Below are 22,458 nucleotides of genomic sequence, written 5' to 3' on the forward strand. Positions count from 1 at the left end.
CCAGATGGGCAGGAAATTGAGTTGACACTATTACTTACATCCTTTATATACCTGAGTAAAAATCTTTACGTTTCCGTCTGAATATGCAATGTGCAAAATCATAATTTATCATAAATTGCATGTACAACAATATAATATAGAAATACTATTTTGTCAGCATGAATTAATCAGTCCGATGGCCTGGTGGATGAAGCTGTCCCGGAGCCTGTTGGCCCTGTCTTTTATGCAGCGTTATCATTTCCCGGATGGTAGCAGCTGGAATAGTTTCTGGTTGGGGTGACTCTGGTCCCCAGTGGCCTGAGGTGAACTAAGCTCTGCTTTGCCTTTTTCCCCCACGCAGCCGGTATGTACAGACCCCGTGAGATCCTCGGTGATGTGTGAAGGAACTTAAATCTGTAAACCCTCTGAACTCCAGATCCATTGATATCAACTGGGGCTTCCCTCTGTCCGTTCCTCCTTTTGTCCACAACCAGCTCCTTTGCTTTTGCTACATTAAGGCAAAAGCAAATTTGTTTTATTGACACCAGTGTGTCAGGGTGAATGACTCCTTCCTTGTAGGTTGCCTTATTGTTATCTGAGATTAAGCCAATCAGTGTACTATCGTCAATAAATCTGATTAGCTGTTTGGAACTGTGGCTCGCAACACAATCATGGGTGCACAGAGAGTAAAGAAGGGGTCTAAGGAGAAGACCCTGTAGGGTATGTGTACTGAGGGTCAGAGGGAGAGAGGTGAAAGAGCCCACACTTAACACCTGCCGGCGATCTGACAGGAAGTCCAGATTCCAGCTACACAGAGCAGGGTGAAGGCCCAGGAACTTATCCTTGTCGATACGCCTTCGTATGCCTACTGCTCTGCCCATGACTGCAAGGAACTACAGAGAACTTTGGAGAGCAGTGAACATCAGAGAAACAAGCCTCCCCTCCATGGACTCTCCCTACACTTCCCCTGCCTCGGAAAAGCAGTTCATGTATTCACAGACCCTCACAACCTGGACATTCTTGATGCAAAACCCGCTCCCCCATCGGGGAGAGATACAAAAGCCTTAAAGTGCGTAACACCCGGCTCAAGGACGGCTTCATGCCTGTGGTTATAAGCCAAATGAATGCTAAAATGGACTCGACCTCACAATGTAACTCGACGTGACCCTGCACCATATGTCTATCTGCACTGCACTTTCTCTGCAGTCATAATGCTTTGCTACAGTTATTGTTTATTCGTATATCAGCTTAATGTACTGTTGCAATGTATCGATCTGTGTGGATTTTCGCTGTATCTCGGTACATGATGAGAATAAACAAATTGCCCATTCTAATTGTGTGGAAATATTAGACAGACTGAGCATCTGCTTTGGAACATCAGAAGGAAACTGAACTGTTGTCATTTCTGAGGAATGCAAATAAATAGAAAAGGCTTCAATCTCGCATAACGATCCGCGGTAACTGGGAACAGGTAACCGGGTCTCCCATATCAATATCTGAATCAGGTTTAATAGCACTGGCATATGTCATGAAATTCTTTGTCTTTGCGGTAGCAGTAGAACCTAATTCATAACAGTAGATTTTAACAATTATGAATTACAAAAACATACACTTTAAATCGTTAAATTATATAAGTAGTGCAAAAATCAAAATAAAAACTGTAATAAACACTTTTAATTGTGTGGAAATTCTGGAGCAAAGCTTAACTAAAGTGTACACATTTATGACGAGCTCAGAAAAAGAGAAAAGCCTAAATTCTCATTTGAATGGGCCATATATCCAGAAATATTGGCTGCACTTTGTCAGGTCGAAACAGTGAAATAGACTATAAGACCACAAAATATTGGAGCAGAAGTTGGCTATTCGGCCCATCGTGTCTGCTCCGCCGTTCAATGATGGGTTGATCCAATTCTTCCAGTCATCCCACTCCCCTGCCTTCACCCCGTAGCATTTGATGCCCTGGCTAATCAAGAACCTATCTATCTCAGCTTTAAATACACCCAATGACTTGGCCTCCACAGCCGCCATGACAACAAATTCCACAGATTTACCACCCACTGACTAACGTAATTTTTCCGCATCTCTGTTCTAAATGGACGTCCTTCAATTCTGGAATCAGGCCTTGTTTTCCTCGTATCCCCTACCATGGGAAATTAAATTTGCCATATATAATCGGTTCAGGCCTTTTAGTATTCAGAATGTTTCTATGAGATCCCCATTATTCTCCTGAACTCGAGGGAATACAGCCCAAGAGCGGCCAGACGTTCCTCATATGGTAAACCTTTCATTCCTGGAATCATTCTCGTGAATCTTCTCTGAACCCTCTCGAATGTCAGTATATCATTTCTAAAATAAGGATCACAAAACTGCACACAATAATCTGTGTGATCTCACGAGTGCCTTATAGAGCCTCACCATCGCATCCCTGCTCTTCTATTCTGTACCTCTAGAAATGAAAGCCAACATTGCATTTGCCTTCTTCACCACAGACCCATCCTGGAAGTTAACCTTTAGGGCATCCCGCACAAGGACTCCCAAGTCCATTTGCATCTCTGCATTTTGAATTAACTTTCCATCTAAACAATAGTCTGACCGTTTACTCCTTCCAGCAATTTGCCACTTCTTTGCCTATTCCCCTAAACTACCTAAATCTCTCTGCAGGCTCTCTGTTTCCTCAACACTACCCGCTCCTCCACCTAGCTTGGTATCATTGGCAAATTTAGCCACAAATCCATTTATGCCGTAGTCCAAAGCATCGACACGCATCGTAAATTTCTTTATTCAGCCTGTAGAGACTCTACACCTTCCAATCCTATGTCATCTCTTTCCAATGATTTAATATTATTTCTTGTACACATGGCCACACCAACTCCTGTGCCCACTCACCTATCTTACTGATACACCTTAAATCCTTGGACGTTCAGCTCCCAATGGCAGCCATTCTTTAGCCAAGTTTCACAGATGGTCACAGCGTCACGTTTGCCAATCAGGAGCTGAATTGCAAGATAGTCCATTTTATTCCTTATGCTGCGTGCATTCAAATACAATACTCTCAGTCCTGCATTTGTTGCTTTCTGTTTCAATTGCCCCACGACTCTATTGCCCTGTAACTCATGCCACTAGCTTTGATTACCCTTTACTCACAAGTTTGGGTCGATCATCAGCACGCAGTGCACAACGGATGTGTGACTGTCACTTCGTATAATACATTGATGCAGATGTAAAAGATGATGAGAGGCATTGATCGTGTGGATAGCCAGAGGCTTTTTCCCAGAGCTGGCAACAAAAGAAAGATCAGAAGCATTTGGAAACTGGTTGACCGAAAAAAAAAAAGTGGTTAATTTCTCCAAAATACTGCTGGAAATCAACCGATCCGGCAGTAAATGTGGAGAGGAATAGACAAAGTTTAGACCAAGCCCGCTCCGCATGCCGAGTGTGTACTCCTCTGCTTAGTTGCTGCCTGAACTGCAGAGTTCCTCCAGCATTTTGTATGTGTGTGTCCCTGTATTTCCAGCAACTACAGAATCTCCTGTGTTTTACACCTGCGTTTTACTTTGGCATTAGATACACTTTGATACTGAGTATATTGTTTATGGGAGCCGCTTTCCGCGTTAAACCAGCTGCTGATTTTTGTATATACACGAAAAAAATGAGGTATAGACGTTGAACCGGTGCCTGCAGAAATGTTTAATGGCACCGTGATTACCCATAAGGCGCTGCGTTAAGAATTTCCCAGGCGCCGAAGCACCGATGAAATGCGCAGGCGTCAGCGCTGCTGACGTCTACGAGTATCACGCATGCGCGTAGTACACCGAAGGCCTTGAACATTTCTGGTGCAGGTAAGAAAGTTTCTCTGTGTTTTTATCTTAAACACCGACTTCAGGACAATTCCTGTGAAATCCGGTCACCGTGACCCGCAATCCCGGGATAGTCCTGCTCTCGTCCCTCACTCTCAGTCCCACTATCTGTACACGGACCCCGGGGAGCTTCCGGCTGATGAGGGAATGGGAACCGATGGATCTCTCAGACAGAGCTGAGCTCCAGCTATCTAAATGCAAGGATTAGGAACTCGGAGAAAGGGAACAAAATCTTTTACATCACCAGTTGAGAAAATCGCCTTTGTTCTACGTCCAACCTCTAACAAGAGAAAATCTGCAGATGCTGGAATTCCAAGCAACACGCAGAAAAAACTGGAGGAACTCAGCATTAGTACTCTTTTCCACAGATGCTGCCTGGCCTGCTGAGTTCCTCCAGTATTTTGTGTGTGTTGCTTGTTCTACCTCCTCTTGCTCTGGACTTTTCTACCGGTGAGAACATGTTTTGTCCCATTCTCTCTGGGTACGTAATGATATCAAACACCTTTGGCTTGGGCAACAAGTGGCTTTCACATTACAAATATGCCAGACTCCAGTGAGACAGACTACTGCCCTTCCCTTCATATACATTGGCATTGCATTCACTGAGTTCATCACCGTCAGTCATTGGGGGAGGAATTAGGGGAATATTTTTTTTAGAATATAGAAACTGGTGATACCTGTGTGCATTGTGGTGATGCAAAAGTTGCTGGAGAATTTGCAAGTGGGAAGAAGTGGAGTGATATTTGGAAATCTGAATATTTAAAGTGTAATTTATCAAGCAAACCACATATGGACAATATGCAAATGCTTTGGTGAGAAAATCCTTCATTACCCATTCCAGGCCTGCTACATAGGTTTTGTGAAAGTGCAGATGAACTTGATCGAACCCAGAGGAGATCAAAGTTCCTGTCAACAGTGATTTGCCAGCTATGAAAATGAATACATCTCTATATAAAATTCACTGTGCACATCTTGTCACTGGATAAAAAAATGCACAGTATCTGCAGACTGATGATTACAAGTTAGAGGGGCTACTGGTGAGAAGGCGGGGAGATCTCCAGTGTCCCTGATGCCCTCACATACAAGGTGTGCATACAGCTGCAGCTTGTAACCCTGCACTTCAATGAGCTGGAACATGAAATGGATGAATTTCAGATCATCCAGGAGTTGGAGGTGTTGATAGATATGACATGCAGAAAGGTGAGTTACACCCAAGGTGCAGGGCACAGGAAACTGGGAGAGAGTCAGGAAGGGGAATGAGGTTAAACAGGCATCGCAGAGTACTCTAGTGGCCATCCCCCACAACAACAGGAAGACTACTTTAGAAGCTGTTGTGGGAATTCCCTGGCAGAGGGCTAATAGAGGATTTGGTAGTTAGGGGAACAAATCAAGAAGTGACTAATATCCTAGTGGTAAGGCTTGCCAGAGGTAGTGGGGGGGCGGGGGGGGGGGGCGGTGGTTATGTGGTTAAAGTAAGTTGTAGGGGGAATGGGAGCCAGAATGACAGAACAGATAGTGGAGATATTGAATTGAATTGACTTTATTATATACATCCTTCATATAGATGAGGAGTATAAATATTGACATTACATTACCATCTAAATGTGCAATGTGTAATTTAAATTGTTTGATAATAATTAGTTTGTATATAGCACAGTAAAGAAAGCATAGGAATCAATTAATCAGTCTGATGGCCTGGTGGAAGATGATGTCCTGCAGCCTGTTGGTCCTTTTGCTGTGGTGCTGTGTGCTGGATGGTAGCAGCAGGAACAGTTTGTGGTTGTGGTGAATTTGGTTCCCGATAACCTTTGTGCCCTTTTTATACAAATCCATATGCCTACCATCCCGGCTCCCATCCAAACTTCATTTAAATAGGGAAACTGAACTCATATTCGCCACTTGTCTTGGCATGTCATTCCACACTCTAACTGTCATTTAAGTAAGGACCTTTTCCATATGTTTCCGTTAAATTTTCACATTCCCCTCTTACGTATGACCTCTGGTTGTTATCCCACCCAACCTCAGTGGAAAAAAGCTGCTTGCATTTACCGTATCTATACCCTCATAATCGTGTATACTTCTGACAATTTTCCAAAGCAATGTATAATTTCATTGTTTATGTTTAGAGCCTTTTTTACGTGTAGAGGATGATGAGGGACGTAGATCGTGTTCATAGCCAGAGGTTTGTTTTCCCAGGGCTGAAATGTCTAACACGAGGGAGCAGAGTTTTAAGCTGCAAGGAAATAGGTACCGAGGGGATGTCAGGGGTAAGATTTTTACCCAGAGAGTAGTGGGTGCGTGGAATGCACTGCAGGCTATTTGACTGAGAGTGTTTCAGTTACTGTGGGGCCAGGAACCTATCAGCTCAGTGGGAACAGGGATAATACAAATGTCTCTCCAAACTGTGCCAGGCCAGAAATGCTCCATTCTTATAGAGAGAGGCATCTTATAGATACCAGCAGTGTGCCCAGTTAGATGATGAGTTCACTCTCCAACATGTGTTGAACCTCACTGTAACAGTGTGATGTCAGTTCACAGCTTCACAACTCAAGTGATCCCATCTGAAATGTTGTCCTAGACCCACGGATGCATTTTGTTAATCTTTTTACAGGTTCCAAATGACAAGAAATTTCTCTACGGGAATCTAAAATGCACCACGCCAGTTTTGCTGTCTCTGTCCAGATATTTAGGAAGTGGAGCAAGGGATTCACTCGATCATCCTTCCTGCTCAGGCTGTGGGGAGGATTTCACTCTATCATCTGACCGACTGGCACGCCTGTCATTTTAAACAGGTGATTCCCATTCATCTGCTCAGACGGTATGAATGGATTCAGATATTTCAGCTAAAGGGACATCAGCAAGTTCACACTGGGACAATGCCATTCACCTGATCTCTGTGTGAGAAGGGATTCAGTAGGTGTTCCCTCCTGTGAACAAACCTGTCAATTCACACTGGGGCAGAGGCCTTTCACCCGCTCAGACTGTGTGAAGGGATTCACTAAGTCATCCACCCTAATGGCTCACCAACGAGTTCACACTGGGGAGAGACCGTTCACCTGCTCAGACTGTGGGAAAGGCTTCAGCTGCTCATCTAAACTGAAGGTACATCAGAGAATTCACACTGGGGAGCGGCCATTCACCTGCTCAGACTGTGGGAAGGGATTCACTCAGTCATCTGAACTGACGGTACATCAGAGAGTTCACACTGGGGAGCGGCCGTTCACCTGCTCAGACTGTGGGAAGGGATTCACTCAGTCATCTAAATTGAAGGTACATCAGCAAGTGCACACTGGGGAGAGGCCATTCCCCTGCTCAGACTGTGGGAAGAGATTCACTCAGTCAGCCCACCTACGAGCACACAGGTCAGTTCACACTGGGGAGAGGCTGTTTACCTGTTCATACTGTGGGAAGGGATTCATTTTGTCGACTCAGCTACTGAGACACCAGTCAGCTCACACTGGGGAGAAGCCATACACCTGCTCAGTGTGTGGGAAGGGATTCACTCGGTCATCCGCCCTAATGGCTCACCAGCGGGTTCACACCGGTGAGCGGCCGTTCACCTGCTCGGACTGTGGGAAGAGATTCACTCAGTCATCTCACCTACAAGCACACAGGTCAGTTCACACGGGGGAGCGGCCATTTACCTGCCCGTACTGTGGGGAGGGTTTCACTTTGTCATCTCAGCTACTGAGACACCAGTCAGTACACACTGGGGAGTGGTCGTTCACCTGTTCAGACTGTGGGAAGGGATTCACTCAGTCATCTCAACTGAAGGTACATCAAAGAGTTCACACTGGGGAGCGGCCGTTCAGCTGCTCAGACTGTGGGAAGGGATTCACTCGCTCATCTGAACTGAAGCTACATCAGCGAGTTCACACTGGGGAGAGGCCGTTCACATGCTCAGTCTGTGGGAAGCGATTCACTCGGTCATTTCATCTGAAGGTACACCAGCGAGTTCACACTGGGGAGAGGCCGTTCACCTGCTCAGACTGTGGGAAGGGATTCTCTTGCTCATCTCAACTGAAGGTACATCAGCGAGTTCACACTGGAGAGAGGCTGTTCAGTTGCTCAGACTGTGGGAAGGGATTCACACAGTCATCCCACCTACAAGCACACCGGTCAGTACACTCTGGGGAGAAGCCATTCACCTGCTCAAGCCTGAATTATACCTCTGAGTAGGCACTATGGTGTAGCATATGCAGTAGCCCATGCATGTTGTCTACACAGTTGTGAGCATTTCTACTTGTGTGTTTGTGTGCCTGCGTTGCTCTGCCAAAACGCTAGTTGATGTTGGGGTGCTATTCCACTGTGTTGAATTGACTCGAGTGGAGTTGGGAACGATGGCAACTGCTGAGTTCATCTTTTTGGAGTTGGAGCTAATGGATGTTGCACAAGAGTTACTTTTATTGAAATTACTGCAGCGCAGAAAGAGAGAAATTTTTCCATTTCTTTGTGCAGTCCATGACGTCCAAGCCGCTCTTGTGGAAATTTCTTTCCACAAATTTGATGCCATTTTCAAGTCTTTATTGTGTGCCGGTGAAGAGTCGTGCAAATGTACATATTTTCTGACTTCCTCACTTACCCTCTCCTCAATTTGTTCCATTTTCCAACTTTGAAACAACAGGATATGCGTAGGAGGAAACTGGCTGCTGCCAAGTAGATCAATCACAGTTCTTGCTGTCTGTGTCACCACGATGCATAGTTACAGTTTTGGGAATGTGCACGTTAGGCTACATTAGGCAAAAGACTCTCTTGGAGGCGCTACATGGAGTCGCTTTCCGGCTTTGCTCTATTCATTTTAAATTTACTTACCACCCCTTTAACATCTTTTTCAAAGTGTTTATAACACTTTATATATTTGAATTTGAATTTTAATCGACTAAAATGGCTTACAGAGGAAGAAAGGCATTAGCTGAAGGCAAGGAAACTGCAATGGAAATGGGAAGAAAGCAGGTGTCTTTGAACAGCCTAAAAAGTTTCAACTTACTTTACAGGCTATCTCGATTCTTTTGGATGAAAAACTTGCTAAAAGGTTTACTACCTTGGAAGTACGGTTAAAGGAGAGTGAAGGTAGGTTGGCAACACTTGAAAAGAAGAACAAAAAACAGCAGCGAGAAATTTCATCGCTTGTAACAGCTTGAAACAGAGATCACAAATTGAATTCTTTGGAAAAGAAATGAACTTTGACCACTCATATATTGGAGCAGAATAAAGTCAAGATTATTGATTTGGAGAGTCGAAGCCACAGACTGAATTTGCGAATAATAGACACAGTGAGGACATTGAGAGCTGGGATCTTACTCATTTTTTTCTCAATTCTGAATGGAGGTCTTTGGCTCAGAGGTTTTTCTTCTCTTCCTGCGCTCGACCGCGCACATCGGGCGCTGAAACCAAAACCGTCGAACGGGTTAAAACCGCGTCATGTAATTCTACGATGTCACAATGGGAATACTAAGGAGCTCTTCATTCCGATTGCTCATCAGAAAGGAGTTACTGAGCATCAGCATCTTAAGTTTCATTTTGTTGAAGATTTTTGTCCTGAGGTTATGCAAGAAAGATTGCATTTTAAAATGGTGATGTCAGAATTATATCAGAGGAATCTTTGTCCAGCTTTGTTCTAAACATTTCACCCAAGGGTTGCTCTGCCCGACAAATCATTCAAATGCTTTAAATCCGTGAATGAAGCAAAACAATTTCTCGAAGATCTAAGCTTGAACGCAGATGTCTAATGTTTTGAAGATCAATATTTGAGCGTGGATGTCTATGAAATTTACGGTTCCTTTATGTCTGTGTAACTGGTTTATTAATTAACAACCAGCTTATAGATTTGGACACATTAGAACTTTGCCCTTGGGTTGATTACAGTCGCACTGTGTTTTGACGTACGGACGTTTATTATGTTTCCACGTTAAAGTTCCTTTAATTTTTCCTTCATTGTTTTACTTTTTTATTTTTAGTTGTTTGCTTTTGAAAATCATTAAGACTTTGATTTGCTGATTATTTCCTTTTTCTTGAAATATTATTAAAATTGTATTTTGTGTCATTTTTAAGACCTTTCCTTTTAAAATGGTCTGCAATTGGCTGTTTTTTCTCTAACATCTGCTTGACATTCCTCTCGTAATGTTTTGACAACGGGTGGTTTGTTTCTTATTTTTTTTATTTTGAGAGATTTGCCCTCAAGGGAGACAAGGGTAGGGAGGTTCTTAGATAGTTGTTTGGCTGTCTATTGGCCAGGTTTTTGGTCTTTGTGGTTTGGGGTGGGGGGGGGGTAGGGCTATTTTTAGTCTAGTATTTTTTTCTTTTTGGCTGAACTGAAACTACAAAAATGTCTGTATTGTCGTAATTTCCGTTTCCTCTTTAAACTATTTTCCCTCTTCCTGATTCGTGAGTTTCCTATGCAATATGGTTAACCCTTTACATACTACATTGTTTATTTAAGGAAAATGGATATTCCTAATTAATTTTGTCATTATTAATTTTGTTTCATGGAATACGAACGGTTTGAATCATCCAATTAAATGGAAGAATATTTTTTGAGTTTTTCATGGACTGAATGTTCAGATTATTTTTGCGCAGGAGACTCATCTGAGTAAGGAGGGTAATCAGCGCTTCTTTAGGTTTCGGAAAGGCCAACAGTTTCACTCTAACTCATCGACTAAGGTGAAAGGTGTTTCTTTTTTTTATAGACTCCTAGATTTCATTTGTTCACTATGATACAATTTCAGACCAATATGATAGACTTCTATTAAACACCGGTTAACTTTATGACAATAAATTAGTTTTGGTTAATATTTATGCACGAAATACTGACTATACTGAATTTAAGCACTTTTTTGCATTTCTTCCCAATTTATATGAATATATGGTAATAATGGGTGGAGATTTTAATGGATGTCTGAAACGTATGATGGATAAGTCTGTGCCTAATCAGGTACTTACAAACAAATCTGCTATTTTTATTAATTCCTTCTTAGTTGACTCTGGAATTTTAGAAATTAGGAGGTTTTTACATCCTAATGAAAAAGAGTTCTCTTTTTTCTCATGTATATCATAATTACTCTAGATTCCTTTACACCTTTATTGATTTTCGATTAGTTTCATTTATCACTGCCTGTGAATATGATAACATTGCCATTTCCGATCATGCACCTTTGAAATGATCAGTTAAGTTAACTGATGTAACCTTTGGTACCAAACAATGGCGGTTCAACTCTATTTTACTTCAGGGCTTAAATTTTATTAATTTCATTAAAGAACAGATTGCTTTTTTCTTTTCAACTAACTCAACGGAAGAAATTTTAAGTGGGATATCACGCGATGCCTTTAAAACATATATCCGAGGGTAAATTATTTCACACTCTGCTGGATTGAAAAAAAAATAATTTCAAATTAATAATGAAATACGTACATTGGTTGATAAGATTAAAGAAATTGATAGAAATTATTCTATTGCTCCCCATTTGATGCTTTATAAAGAGAGAGTTGAACTTCAGATGCAACATCATTTGTTATTAACATCCCTGATTGAAAATCAGTTACTTTATATATTTGTTGATAAATTGGGTAAATTATTGGCTAACCAATTAAAAGCTGCTTTAGCGAAACTTCAGATTAATAGGGTTCTTAAACAGGATGGTACTTTGACGGTTGACCATGACGAAATTAACAAATTTTTTCAAGAATTTTATACCAATTTATACCAATCAGAATTTCCTGAGGATTCTATCATAATGCATGAATTTTTCAGGAAATTAAATATTCTGAAATTATCAGTTGATGAACATTTAGTATTAGACACACCCATTACTGAAGAGGAAATAAAGAAAGCAATTTATTCAATGAATTCTGGTAAAGCACCTGGTCCGGATGAGTATACAGCTGAATTTTTAAAATCTTTTTCCGGTTTACTTTCTCCCTGGTTAGGTAAAATTTTTAAAGATGCTTTATTTGTACATAAGTTACCACAAACATTTTATGAAGCATCAATTTATTTAATTCCCAAAAATGATAAATGATCTCACTGAATGTGCAACAGACAGAACTATATCTTTGTGAATGTTGTATCTAAAATCCTTTCTCAAATATTAGCAATTAGATTGGTGAAGATATTGCCACAAATTGTCTCCGAGCATCAGACAGGATTTATTAAAAATCATTATACACATTTTAATGTTTGGAGGTTAATGAACATTGTATACATGACTTTATCTAAGACACCAGAATGTGTTATCTCGGTCGATGCCGAGACGGCGTTTGATACATTTGAATGGGAATATTTGTTTAAAATACTAGAGAAATTTACTTTTAGCCCAAAATTTATATCTTGGATACAATTGATATAACATATACCTTTGGCGTCTGTTTCACTAATAATCAGAGATCCCCTTTCTTTAGGCTTTTCCAAGGTACTAGACAAGGCTGTCCCTTACTATCAGATATTGGCCTGGAGCCCTTGGCAATTGCTATTCATCCAATATATTTGGTGTTACTCATGGGAATGGGACGCGTAAAGTATCACAATATGCAGATAACCTGTGGCTAGATATTTCTAATCCAGAGTAATCCATTCCTGCAGTAATAACACATCTTGCACAGTTTAGTAGTTTTTCTGCTTATAAACTGAATCTTAATAAAAGTGCTTTCCCCATTAAATAGGCAAGTCTCAATTTACAGACAGTTACCATTTAGATTGCTTGCTGATTATTTTATTTATTTGGGTGTTAAAATTACTAAGAAGCACAACGATTTATTTAAAGTTAATGTTTACCCTTAATTGATCAGGCTAATCAATTGTTTACTAAATGGTCCCCATTGTCTTTATCCTTGATTGGTTCCATTAATGCTATTAAGATGATTATTTTACCTAAATTTCAGTACCTATTTCAGGCAGTATCAATTTTTATCTGTAACATTTTTTTTTAATATTATTGATTCTAAAATTTCTGCATATGGATGGCAGAATAGAAATCCCAGGTTAAATTAGAAATAGTTACAGAAATCAAAAAAGGAAAGCGGCTTGGTTTTGCCGGATCATAGTTTTTATTATCGGGCAATTAATATTCGATATTTAATGTTTTGGACACAAGAGTTGGATGAACCTTGAGCGTGAGTCTCGACAGGAGTTTTCATTGGCTTCTATGTTAGGGGCTGTGGTTCCCTTTGCACTTACTAAATTTAATAAGCAAATGGTAATTACAATAGGAATATGGTTTCAATTTTGGTACGTGTTTGGACCAAATAAATATATACTGTCAAGTTCTATTATATCTATTTTTTTTTTCTTTCAACCATTTAAATTGATCAAGCTTTTCTTTTATTGCAAACAAAGGGAAAATTATGTTTTCGTGACTTATTTATGGATGATTGTTTTATTTCTTTTGAACAACTTTCTAATATATATAATTCGCCTAGATCACACTTTTTCTGATATTTACAGATTAGAAACTTTTTGAATGTTATTTTACCTTCTGTTCCGATATCACATCAAATTGAAGTTACGGGGGAAAAAAGTTCAAATCCACATCAGAAGAGTTTATTATCATTTATTTATGATTTAATTATGAAAATACACTTGGATACTTCTGATAAAATTAAGAATGAGTGGGAAAGAGAACTTCGGATACCTTTACCTATGCAGAAATGGGAGAAAATTCTTGAACTAGAAAATACCTCTTCAGTGTGTGTCAGACATGCCTTCATGCAATTTAAGGTGGTACATCGGGCTCATATGTCCAAGGATAAGTTAGCACATTTTTACTGCCATTAAATCCTGTTTCTGATGGATGTAATTCCGAGGTAGCTTCCTTGACACATATGTTCTGGTCTTGTCCTCCTCTAAAAAAATATTGGAAGGATATTTTGAGATATTATCTCAGTAGTTCTGCGTATTCATTTACAACCACATCCTACTACTGCAATTTTTGGACGACCGGTGATGGACTCTAGTCATTTATCCTCGTCAGCTTGTCGTCTAATTGCATTTGTTACATTAATGGCCAGCAGATCTACTTTACTTAAATGGAAAGATTCCAATCTCCCTACTACATTTGAATTGTTTTCCCAAACCATAGCATGTCTAAACTTGTAAAAAATTAGGAGTGGTACTGTGGATCCTTCGGTTGAATCTGAAGAGACTTTGAGGCCATTTATTCAATATTTTCATATGATGTAAGTTGACCCTTTCCGAATCTTGTGTAATAAGTTTTTGTTCATGTATAGAGGAGCAGAGTTAACGCCAAATAATTTCAGCCGTTGTAATATGACAGCCCAATTCTGTCTTTTTTTTAAGTTTAGTGTTTTTTCTAGTTTACGATTTTTTTTCTCCTTACATAATATCTCTTTCATGGTTAGTTGCTATGAGATTAGGAGGTTAAACTAAATTTGTCATTTGAAATCTGTGCTTTTACGTGTCAACCGTTATTAATGTAATCCCGATCTCTTTGTATCGTTATATAATTGCTATGCTTATTAAATTTGAAACTTAATAAAAAGATTGAAAAAGAAAAGGAAACTGGCTGCTACTAAGTGGACCAATCACAGTTCTTGTCGTCTGCGTCGCTGTGATGCGTAGTTGCATTTTTAGGAATGTGCGCATTAGGCTACGGCATACAGTACAGCCGAGGGTGCAGCGTCGGGTACGCGGCCAAGTAGAGCCTACGGCGTAGCCTCGACGGAGAAGAATGATTCTGGCTTCAATGTGTGGGAAGGGATTCACTTGGTCATTTCAACTGCAGAGACACCAGCGAGTTCACACTGGGTAGAGACTAATCACCTGTGCAGACTTTATCAGGAGATTTTCACAGCCAAATCAACCAAAAGTGCATCATTCAGTACACACTGTGGAGAGGTTGTTCATCAGCTGTGAATGAGGGAAGCTATTCACTCATTCATCTAACCTTACGTAACGATCGCTTCATCTGGCAGTTTAATATACGGGGTGATAGACCCCCGCCCCCCCCCCCAGCCCGAGCAAACTTAGGAACTCTCATTTGGGTGAATGCTGTGTGATGTGTCCCATGTTGCAGATCAGTACCCCGAAGTAACAAACGATGCACAATATGCAATTAAACGATTGAGCTCTATAATACTTATTTTGACAATAGGGTTAGTGAAGAAACTGAAAAAAAAGGAAAAAGTGCCCGCTCTGTCCATTCACGTCTTCTCATCTCTCGCCAGCAAAAAACCGTGAAAATCTCTCTTCCAGGCTCACGAAAGAATATTTCTGTCATTGCATAGTCCCACACTCGAAAACCCTATTTCCTCTAGTCTTACCCTAAACATTGCTGCTACAGAGAAACCATTACCTCAGCAGCGAAACATTACAGAGAGGCCGTTACTTTAGCAGTGAAACCTTACAGCGTGTTACACTTACCACACACTACCGGTTCACACTGGGAGAACGTTTCAATCAGCTGCATGCTGAATATTTATTCATCAGCGTTGCTGAATGCAAATTCGAGAGTGAGTGTCGGTGCTAAACTCTGCAATTATTGCTGCTGCTCACCAGGCATGGGAGGAGTTTCTTCTGCTGCATAGTCACCTTTAATGGGACTAGACCTGTGACAAATAAATCAACTCTATATTAAACACTGTCTCTGGTACTTAGTGAATTTATAACACACCTAGTGTAGAGCGGAGAGTCAACTCAGGCCGCTGGACCTTGCCAGTGATTCTGTTCCACAGCAGATCTTTCAAATCCTCCCCTGTTGTTCACCTCTCACTGTCCCTGTGAATGAGTTCCAAACAGTCACCACTCTGTGGGTGAAAGGTTCCGCTTGAATTTCCTGCAGACTGAAGAAGTCGAGCTGACTGCAGTTCTGTCTGAGATGTTCCTCGCCCCTCAAATCTCTATGCATCACAAAGAGGAAGTAGTATTCTAAAGCTAAGGTGACAAAACCGTGGCTGTTAAGAAAAACCAAAGAGAGGGCATAGAGCAAAAATCACTAGTATGTTGAAGGATTGAGAAGATTTTAAAAACCAACAGAATGCAACTAAAATAATTAAGAAGGAAAAGATGGAACACTTCAGTGAGCTAGCCGGTAATATTAAAGAGGATACCAAATGTTTCTTCAGGTAATTATAGTGTAAAAGAAAGGCGGAAGCGGATGTCGAACCACTGAAAAATTATGATGGAGAGGTAGTAATGGGCTCGGAGTGCAAGGTCATGCCAGATGAACTGAATAAGTCTTGTACATCACTCATCTCTCGAAGACACCGGCAGGAATACGGAAGTACCAGATGTCAGTGGTCAGAATGTGTAAAGTTACGTTACTCGGGAGAAGGTTCTTGGAAACTGATATGGTCTGAAGGTAAACAGGTCACCTGTACCATATGGTATACACCCCAGAGATCTGAAGGAGGTGGCTGAAGAGATGTGGAGGCATTAGCAGTGATTTTTCGAGGATCGTTAAGGAAATAAAATCCTAAGGAGTTTTTTTCCACCTTCACTACTCCCCCCCCCCTCGCAGCTTCACCTATTACCGACCACTTACTCTACCCTTTTCACCCCCCCCACTTACTCTACCCTTTTCACCTCCCCCCACTTACTCTACCCTTTTCACCCCCCCCACTTACTCTACCCTTTTCACCCCCCCCACTTACTCTACCCTTTTCACCCCCCCCACTTACTCTACCCTTTTCACCCCCCCCACTTACTCTACCCTTTTCACCCCCCCCACTTACTCTACCCTTTTCACCCCCCCCACTTACTCTACCCTTTTCACCCCCCCCACTTACTCTACCCTTTTCACCCCCCCCACTTACTCTACCCTTTTCACCCCCCCCCACTTACTCTACCCTTTTCACCCCCCCCACTTACTCTACCCTTTTCACCCCCCCCCCACTTACTCTACCCTTTTCACCCCCCCCCCACTTACTCTACCCTTTTCACCCCCGCACTTCTTCCTCTGACGTCTCACGTTTTCCCCCCAGTCCTGATGAAGGGTCTCGGCCCGAAACGTCGACTGTTTACCATTTCCCATATATGTTGCCTGGCCTCCGAGGGTCCTCCAGCATTTTGTGTTTGTGTTGCTTGGATTCCCAGCATCCACAGAACGTTGCAGTTGATACTGATAAGAGACAGATAGTTTAGAGCAAAGCTGCAGTCTGTAAAAGGTCTTCGATAGATTTGGAGAACGGACAACGAAGTCGTGGATGAGATGTACGGAATTGTATAGTGTATGCAAATGTACGGTCATGTACAATTGTGGAAGGAATAAGGGCGTAGAGAAAAAATAAATAAATGTGAGAAATTTCAAAAATCAGAGGTGCATAAATACTTGGGAATCCTTGAGCAGGAGTCCTTAAAGGTTTGCTTGCAGATTGAATCGATGAAGGATGACAACTGTAATGTTAGCATATAATAACAAGGGCGTGACACTGTAGCTTTAAAACGCATTGGTCAGATCGCTCTTGGTGAATTGTGAACAGTTTACAGCCTGCGAAAACAGATGTGCTCGTATTGGAGCGGGTCCGGAGAACGTTCACGGGAATGCCGGGCCTTCCAGTTCACGGGAATGCCTTCTGCCGACTGCGTAGGATGACGAGTCTATCGGGACCCTGAGGACTTGCGGAAACTGTGTGGTGGTTTCTTTTCAACTTATAGTCTGTTAACTTCTTTGGACTATTTTTATTGTACCCATGGTCTGTTTTTTTTTAATCAATTTGATGTTGTCTACACTGTTGTAACTATACATTAGATATAACTATGTGTAACTATGTGGTTTTGTGTAGGTCTTGTAGCTTTAGTTTTTGGTTTGTTGGGTGGTAGAGTTGGTCTCTTGGTGTGTCTGGGTCGTCTTGTTTTGTCTGGTGGGTTTGGTTCTCCTTTCCGGGAAACACGCTAAGAAGGTAGCGCGATATTAATACACAGCTGCCTCTCTGGACTCTGGAATTGGGGATTACCAAACATTATGTAGATTTTCTGGTGTAGTCTGTTTTGTCGTGTGTTTTTTGTGATATCATTCTGAAGAGACTTTAGTAATGCAGCTCTGACGTCATTTCCGCCCGGAGAGGGCGGGCGCTGAGGATTAAATGCCAGCGCCGCGAAGTTTGAATAAACTAGTCTCAAAATGACTTACCGAATGCGTGTCGTTGTCTCTCGCTCTGTATGTAGTACATCGCTACATTGGTGACCCCGACGGTCCAAACGGAATTTGGACCAAAGATGACCGACTCTTCATCTATTCACGCAGTTTCCACTGAATCCAGCAACGCTGCGAATTATTGTTGGTCACTTAAGCGAAAAGCCTCGGATACTGAGTACAAATGAAAACCATTAACAAAATATTTTAACTTAGTTGCACTATTGCAAAGCATCAGCACCATTATGCAATTAAATATAATATATTCAATAAAAGATAATTTGTCGTTTTTCCAAATTCCTACCTGATACAAGTAGTCTGAAATTATATTTGTGTTAATCGTCAAGCAGTCTATCATAAACAAAACAATTCTGAGGAAGCAACACTTTAAAAAAATGTTGTCCAGTGAGATGACAGGACAGTTAGTCTGAGCTCAGTGGTCAGGAATATGTCCGGGTGTATTAAGGGTGAGTGTTTTGGGTACTGTAATTGGGGAGGATGATGAAGTAGGATAAAGTCAGCAGGATTCCTTTACAGGAAATAGTGTCTGACAAATCTCTTGGAATATTTTGAGGAAATAACAGGCAAGATAGATAAAGTAGAGGATGTTGTTTGCTTGGATTTTCAGATGATCTTTAACAAGGTACCCCATGCAAGGCTGGTTCAGAGAGCAAGGAGGCATGGGATCCAAGAGGACGTTGCTTTGTGGATCCAGAACTGGCTTGCCACAGAATGCAAAGAGTGGTTGTAGACGGGTCATATTCTGCATGGAGGTCGGTGACCAGTGGGGTGCCTCAGGGATCGGTTCTGGGACCCCTACTCTTTCTGATTTTTATAATTGACCTGAATGAGGAAGTGGAGGGATGGTTTATTAATTTTGCTAATGACACAAATGTTGTGGGTGCTGTGGATCGTGTGGAAGGATGATAGAGGTTACAGTGGGACATTGACAGGATGCAAAACTGGGCTGAGAAGTGGCAGATGGAGTTCAACCTAGATAAGTGTGAGGTTGTTCATTTTGATAGGTCAAATATGATGGCAGAATATAGCATTAATGGTAAGACTCTTGACAGTGTGCAGAATCAAAGGGATCTTGGGGTTCCAGTCCATATGACACTCAAAGCTGCAACACAAGTTGACTCCGTGGTTAAGAAGTCGTACGGTGCATTGGCCTTCATCCACCATTGGACTGAGTTTAAATGTCGTGAATTACTGTTGCAGCTATATAGGACCCTGATCAGACGCATTTTGGAATATAGTGCGCAGTCCTGGTCGCCTCACTACAGGAAGGACGTGGAAGCCATAGAAATGTTGCCGAGGCGATTTACAACGATGTTGCCTGGATTGAGGAGAATTCCTTATGAGAAGAAGTTGAATGAACTCGGCCCTTTCTCCTTGGAGTGAGGTGGATGAGAGATGACCTGATAGAGGTGTACAAGATGATGAGAGGCATCGATCATGGGGTTTGTCAGAGGCTTTTCCCCAGGGCTGAAATGATTACACGAGAGGGCATAGTTTAAATGTGCCTGGAGGAAGGTACAGAGGAGATGTCGTGGGTAAGATTTTTACGCAGAGAGTGGTGAGTGTGTGGAATGGGCTGCCGGCGGTGGTAGTGGAGGCCGGAATGATAGGGTCTTTTAAGAGACTCCTGGATAGGTACATGAAGCTCAGAGAAATAGAGGGCAATGGGTAAGCCTAGGTATTTCTAAGGTTTGGCACAGCTTTGTGGGACGAAGGGCCTATACTGTGCTGCAAGATTTTCATGTTTCTATGTTTCCAAGTTGCTGCATGTGAGGCTGCCTAACAAGATGACAGCTCATGGAATTACAGGAAAGAGACGTGTTTGGATCGAAGGTTGGCTGACCGACAAGGGAGAAAGAGTCAGAATAATGTGGACATTTCTGTTTTGCTGTCGGTATCTCATGGTGTTCTGTAGGGGTCAGTATTGAGACCGCATCTTTTCGTGTTAAATCTGAATGATATGGATAACGGAATTGATACCTTGGTGACGAACTTTGCAGTTGATACAAGGATACGAAAGGGGCAGGTAGTTTCGAGAGAAGTGGGAGTCTGCAGGAAGACTTCGATAGTTTTGGAGAACAGGCAACGAAGTGGCAGATGTAACACAGTGTATGCAAGGGAACGGTCATGTACAATTTGTAGAAGGAATAGGGACGTAGAAAAAAAATAAGTGGGAGAAAATTCAAAAATCAGAAGAGCATAGGTACTTGGGAGTCCTTGAGCAGGAGTCCCTGTTGTTTTGCTTGCAGATTGTGTTGATTAAGGATGGCAACAGTAATGTTAGCATATAAGAGCAAGGATGTGACACTAGCTTTAAAACGCAATGGTCAGATCGCTCGATGTATTGTGAGTTGTTTCCGACCTGTTATCTGAGAAAATGCTACTCTCGTATTGGGGCTGGTCCGGAGAAGTTTCACGAGGGTGATTCCAGGAATGAAATGGTTAAGTATGAGGAGCATTAGACGGCTTTGGCCCTGTACTCGCTGGTCTGGAAGAAAGAGAGGGGATCTCATTGAAGACTATTAAATATTGAAAGGCCTCGACAGAGTGGCTGTGAAGAAGATGCACCCTGTACTGTGTGAATCTGGGACCAGAGGACACGGCCCTCAATGTATAGGGCATCCACTGACAGCAGAGATGAGGAGGAATTTTAATCTTTAGAATTCATTCCCATGTAGATAGGGTGGTGAAGAGGGCTTTTGGAACGCTGGCCTTTATAAATCAAAGCATTGAGTACAGAAGTTGGGATGTAATGCTAAAGTTGTACAAGGCATTGGTAAGGCCAAATTTGGAATATTGTGTGCAGTTCTGGTCACCGAATTATAGGAAAGATATCAATAAATTAGAGAGAGTGCAGAGACGATTTACTAGGATGTTACCTGGGTTTCAGCAATTAAGTTACAGAGAAAGGTTGAACAAGTTAGGTCTCTATTCATTGGAGCGTAGAAGGTTGAGGGGGGATTTGATCGAGGTATTTAAAACTTTGAGAGGGATAGATAGAGTTGACGTGAACAGGCTGTTTCCATTGAGAGTAGGGCAAATTCAAACTAGAGGACATGATTTGAGAGTTAGGTGGCAGAAGTTTAAGGGAAACACGAGGGGGTATATCCTTACTCAGAGAGTGATAGCTGTGTTGAATGAGCTTCCTGTAGAAGTAGTAGAGGCCAGTTCAGTTGTGTCATTTAAGGTAAAATTGGATAGGTATATGGACAGGAAAGGAGTGGAGGGTTATGGGCTGAGTGTGGGTAGGTGGGACTAGGTGAGATTAAGTGTTCGGCACGGACTAGGAGGGCCAAGATGGCCTGTTTCCGTGCTGTGATTGTTATATGGTTATATATGTGAACGGAGTAGCGGTCAAGTCATTGAGTGTATTTTAAATGGATGTTCAAAGATTATGGGGAGAAGGCAGGAGAATGGGGTTGAGAGAGATAATCAATTGGACACGAAGGAATGGCGGAGCAGACTTGATTGGCTGAGCGGCCTCTGTCCGATATCTCATGGCTCATGGTCTGAAGAAGAGGCCAGTGAGGTTTCATTAGGATTAGGGTATTCACGCCTGGATTATTGTATTCAGTTTTGGTCATTCTGCACAAAATGCTGGTGGAACACAGCAGGCCAGGCAACATGTAATGGGAGAAGCACTGTCGACTTTTCGGGCCGAGACCCTTCGTCACTGACAGTGCTTCTGACAGTGCCACCAGCATTTTGTGTGTGTTGTTTGAATTTCCAGCAGCTGCAGATTTCCTCCTGTTTGGTCATTCTGCTACAGGAGAGAGGACGTCATGCTGGAATGAGTGCAGGGGAGGTTTACGAGAATGGTGCCGGTACTCGAGGGACTGAGTTCTGGAGAGACAGGTTGGGATTTCACACCTTGAATTGCAGGAGATTGAGGTGACCTTATGCAGGCGTTCCAAACCATGAGGGTACAGAAATGAGGTATATGCACAGTCCTTTTCCCCACCTTTGTGGAATCAACAACCAGAGGGCACTGGTTTAAGTTGAGAGAGGATTGACTTAATACGGATCCCAGAGGGAAATTATTAATCCACTCTCCCTTCCAGTTCATTCTTTAACTAACACGATGAGCGCACTCTCAGGTTGGAGGAGCAACACCTCATATTACATCCGGGTAGTTTACTCCTCAATGACATGAACATCGATATCTTTAACTTCTACCTCTACCTTTTTTTTTCATCAACCCACACGCCCGTCTCCTCCATCCTGTCTCCACTCTTCCCCACTGCGGATTGTCTCTCTCTCGTTCCGCTTTTACTTTTTCCCCCCATTATCCACTCTCCTATCCTATCAGATTCCTTTTTGTTCAACCCTTTGCATTTTCCACCTGCCAGCTCACAGCGTCTCACTTCATCTCCCTCCTCCCCCAGCCACTCACCTTCACTCTTATCAGGCTTCACCTATCACCTACCAGCTTGGACACTTTCCGCTCCCCGCACCATCTTATTCCGGCTTCTCCCCACTTCCAGTCCCGATGAAGGGTCTCGGCAGGAAATCTCTGTTTT

General features: G+C 42.1%; 1 protein-coding gene across 1 annotated transcript; it reads left to right on the plus strand.

Annotated features, from left to right (window-relative positions):
* The first annotated feature begins 3,778 nt into the window (after positions 1-3,778).
* On the plus strand, positions 3,779-8,614 carry LOC132388840 (zinc finger protein 229-like). Its single transcript, XM_059961263.1, has 2 exons — positions 3,779-3,818; positions 6,448-8,614. The coding sequence occupies exon 2, from the start codon at positions 6,852-6,854 to the stop codon at positions 8,013-8,015; it is 1,164 nt and encodes a 387-aa protein (XP_059817246.1). The 5' UTR covers positions 3,779-3,818; positions 6,448-6,851; the 3' UTR covers positions 8,016-8,614.
* The last annotated feature ends 13,844 nt before the right edge of the window (positions 8,615-22,458 follow it).

The sequence above is a fragment of the Hypanus sabinus genome, unplaced genomic scaffold (genome assembly GCF_030144855.1).
Source record: "Hypanus sabinus isolate sHypSab1 unplaced genomic scaffold, sHypSab1.hap1 scaffold_423, whole genome shotgun sequence".
NCBI lineage: Eukaryota > Metazoa > Chordata > Chondrichthyes > Myliobatiformes > Dasyatidae > Hypanus > Hypanus sabinus.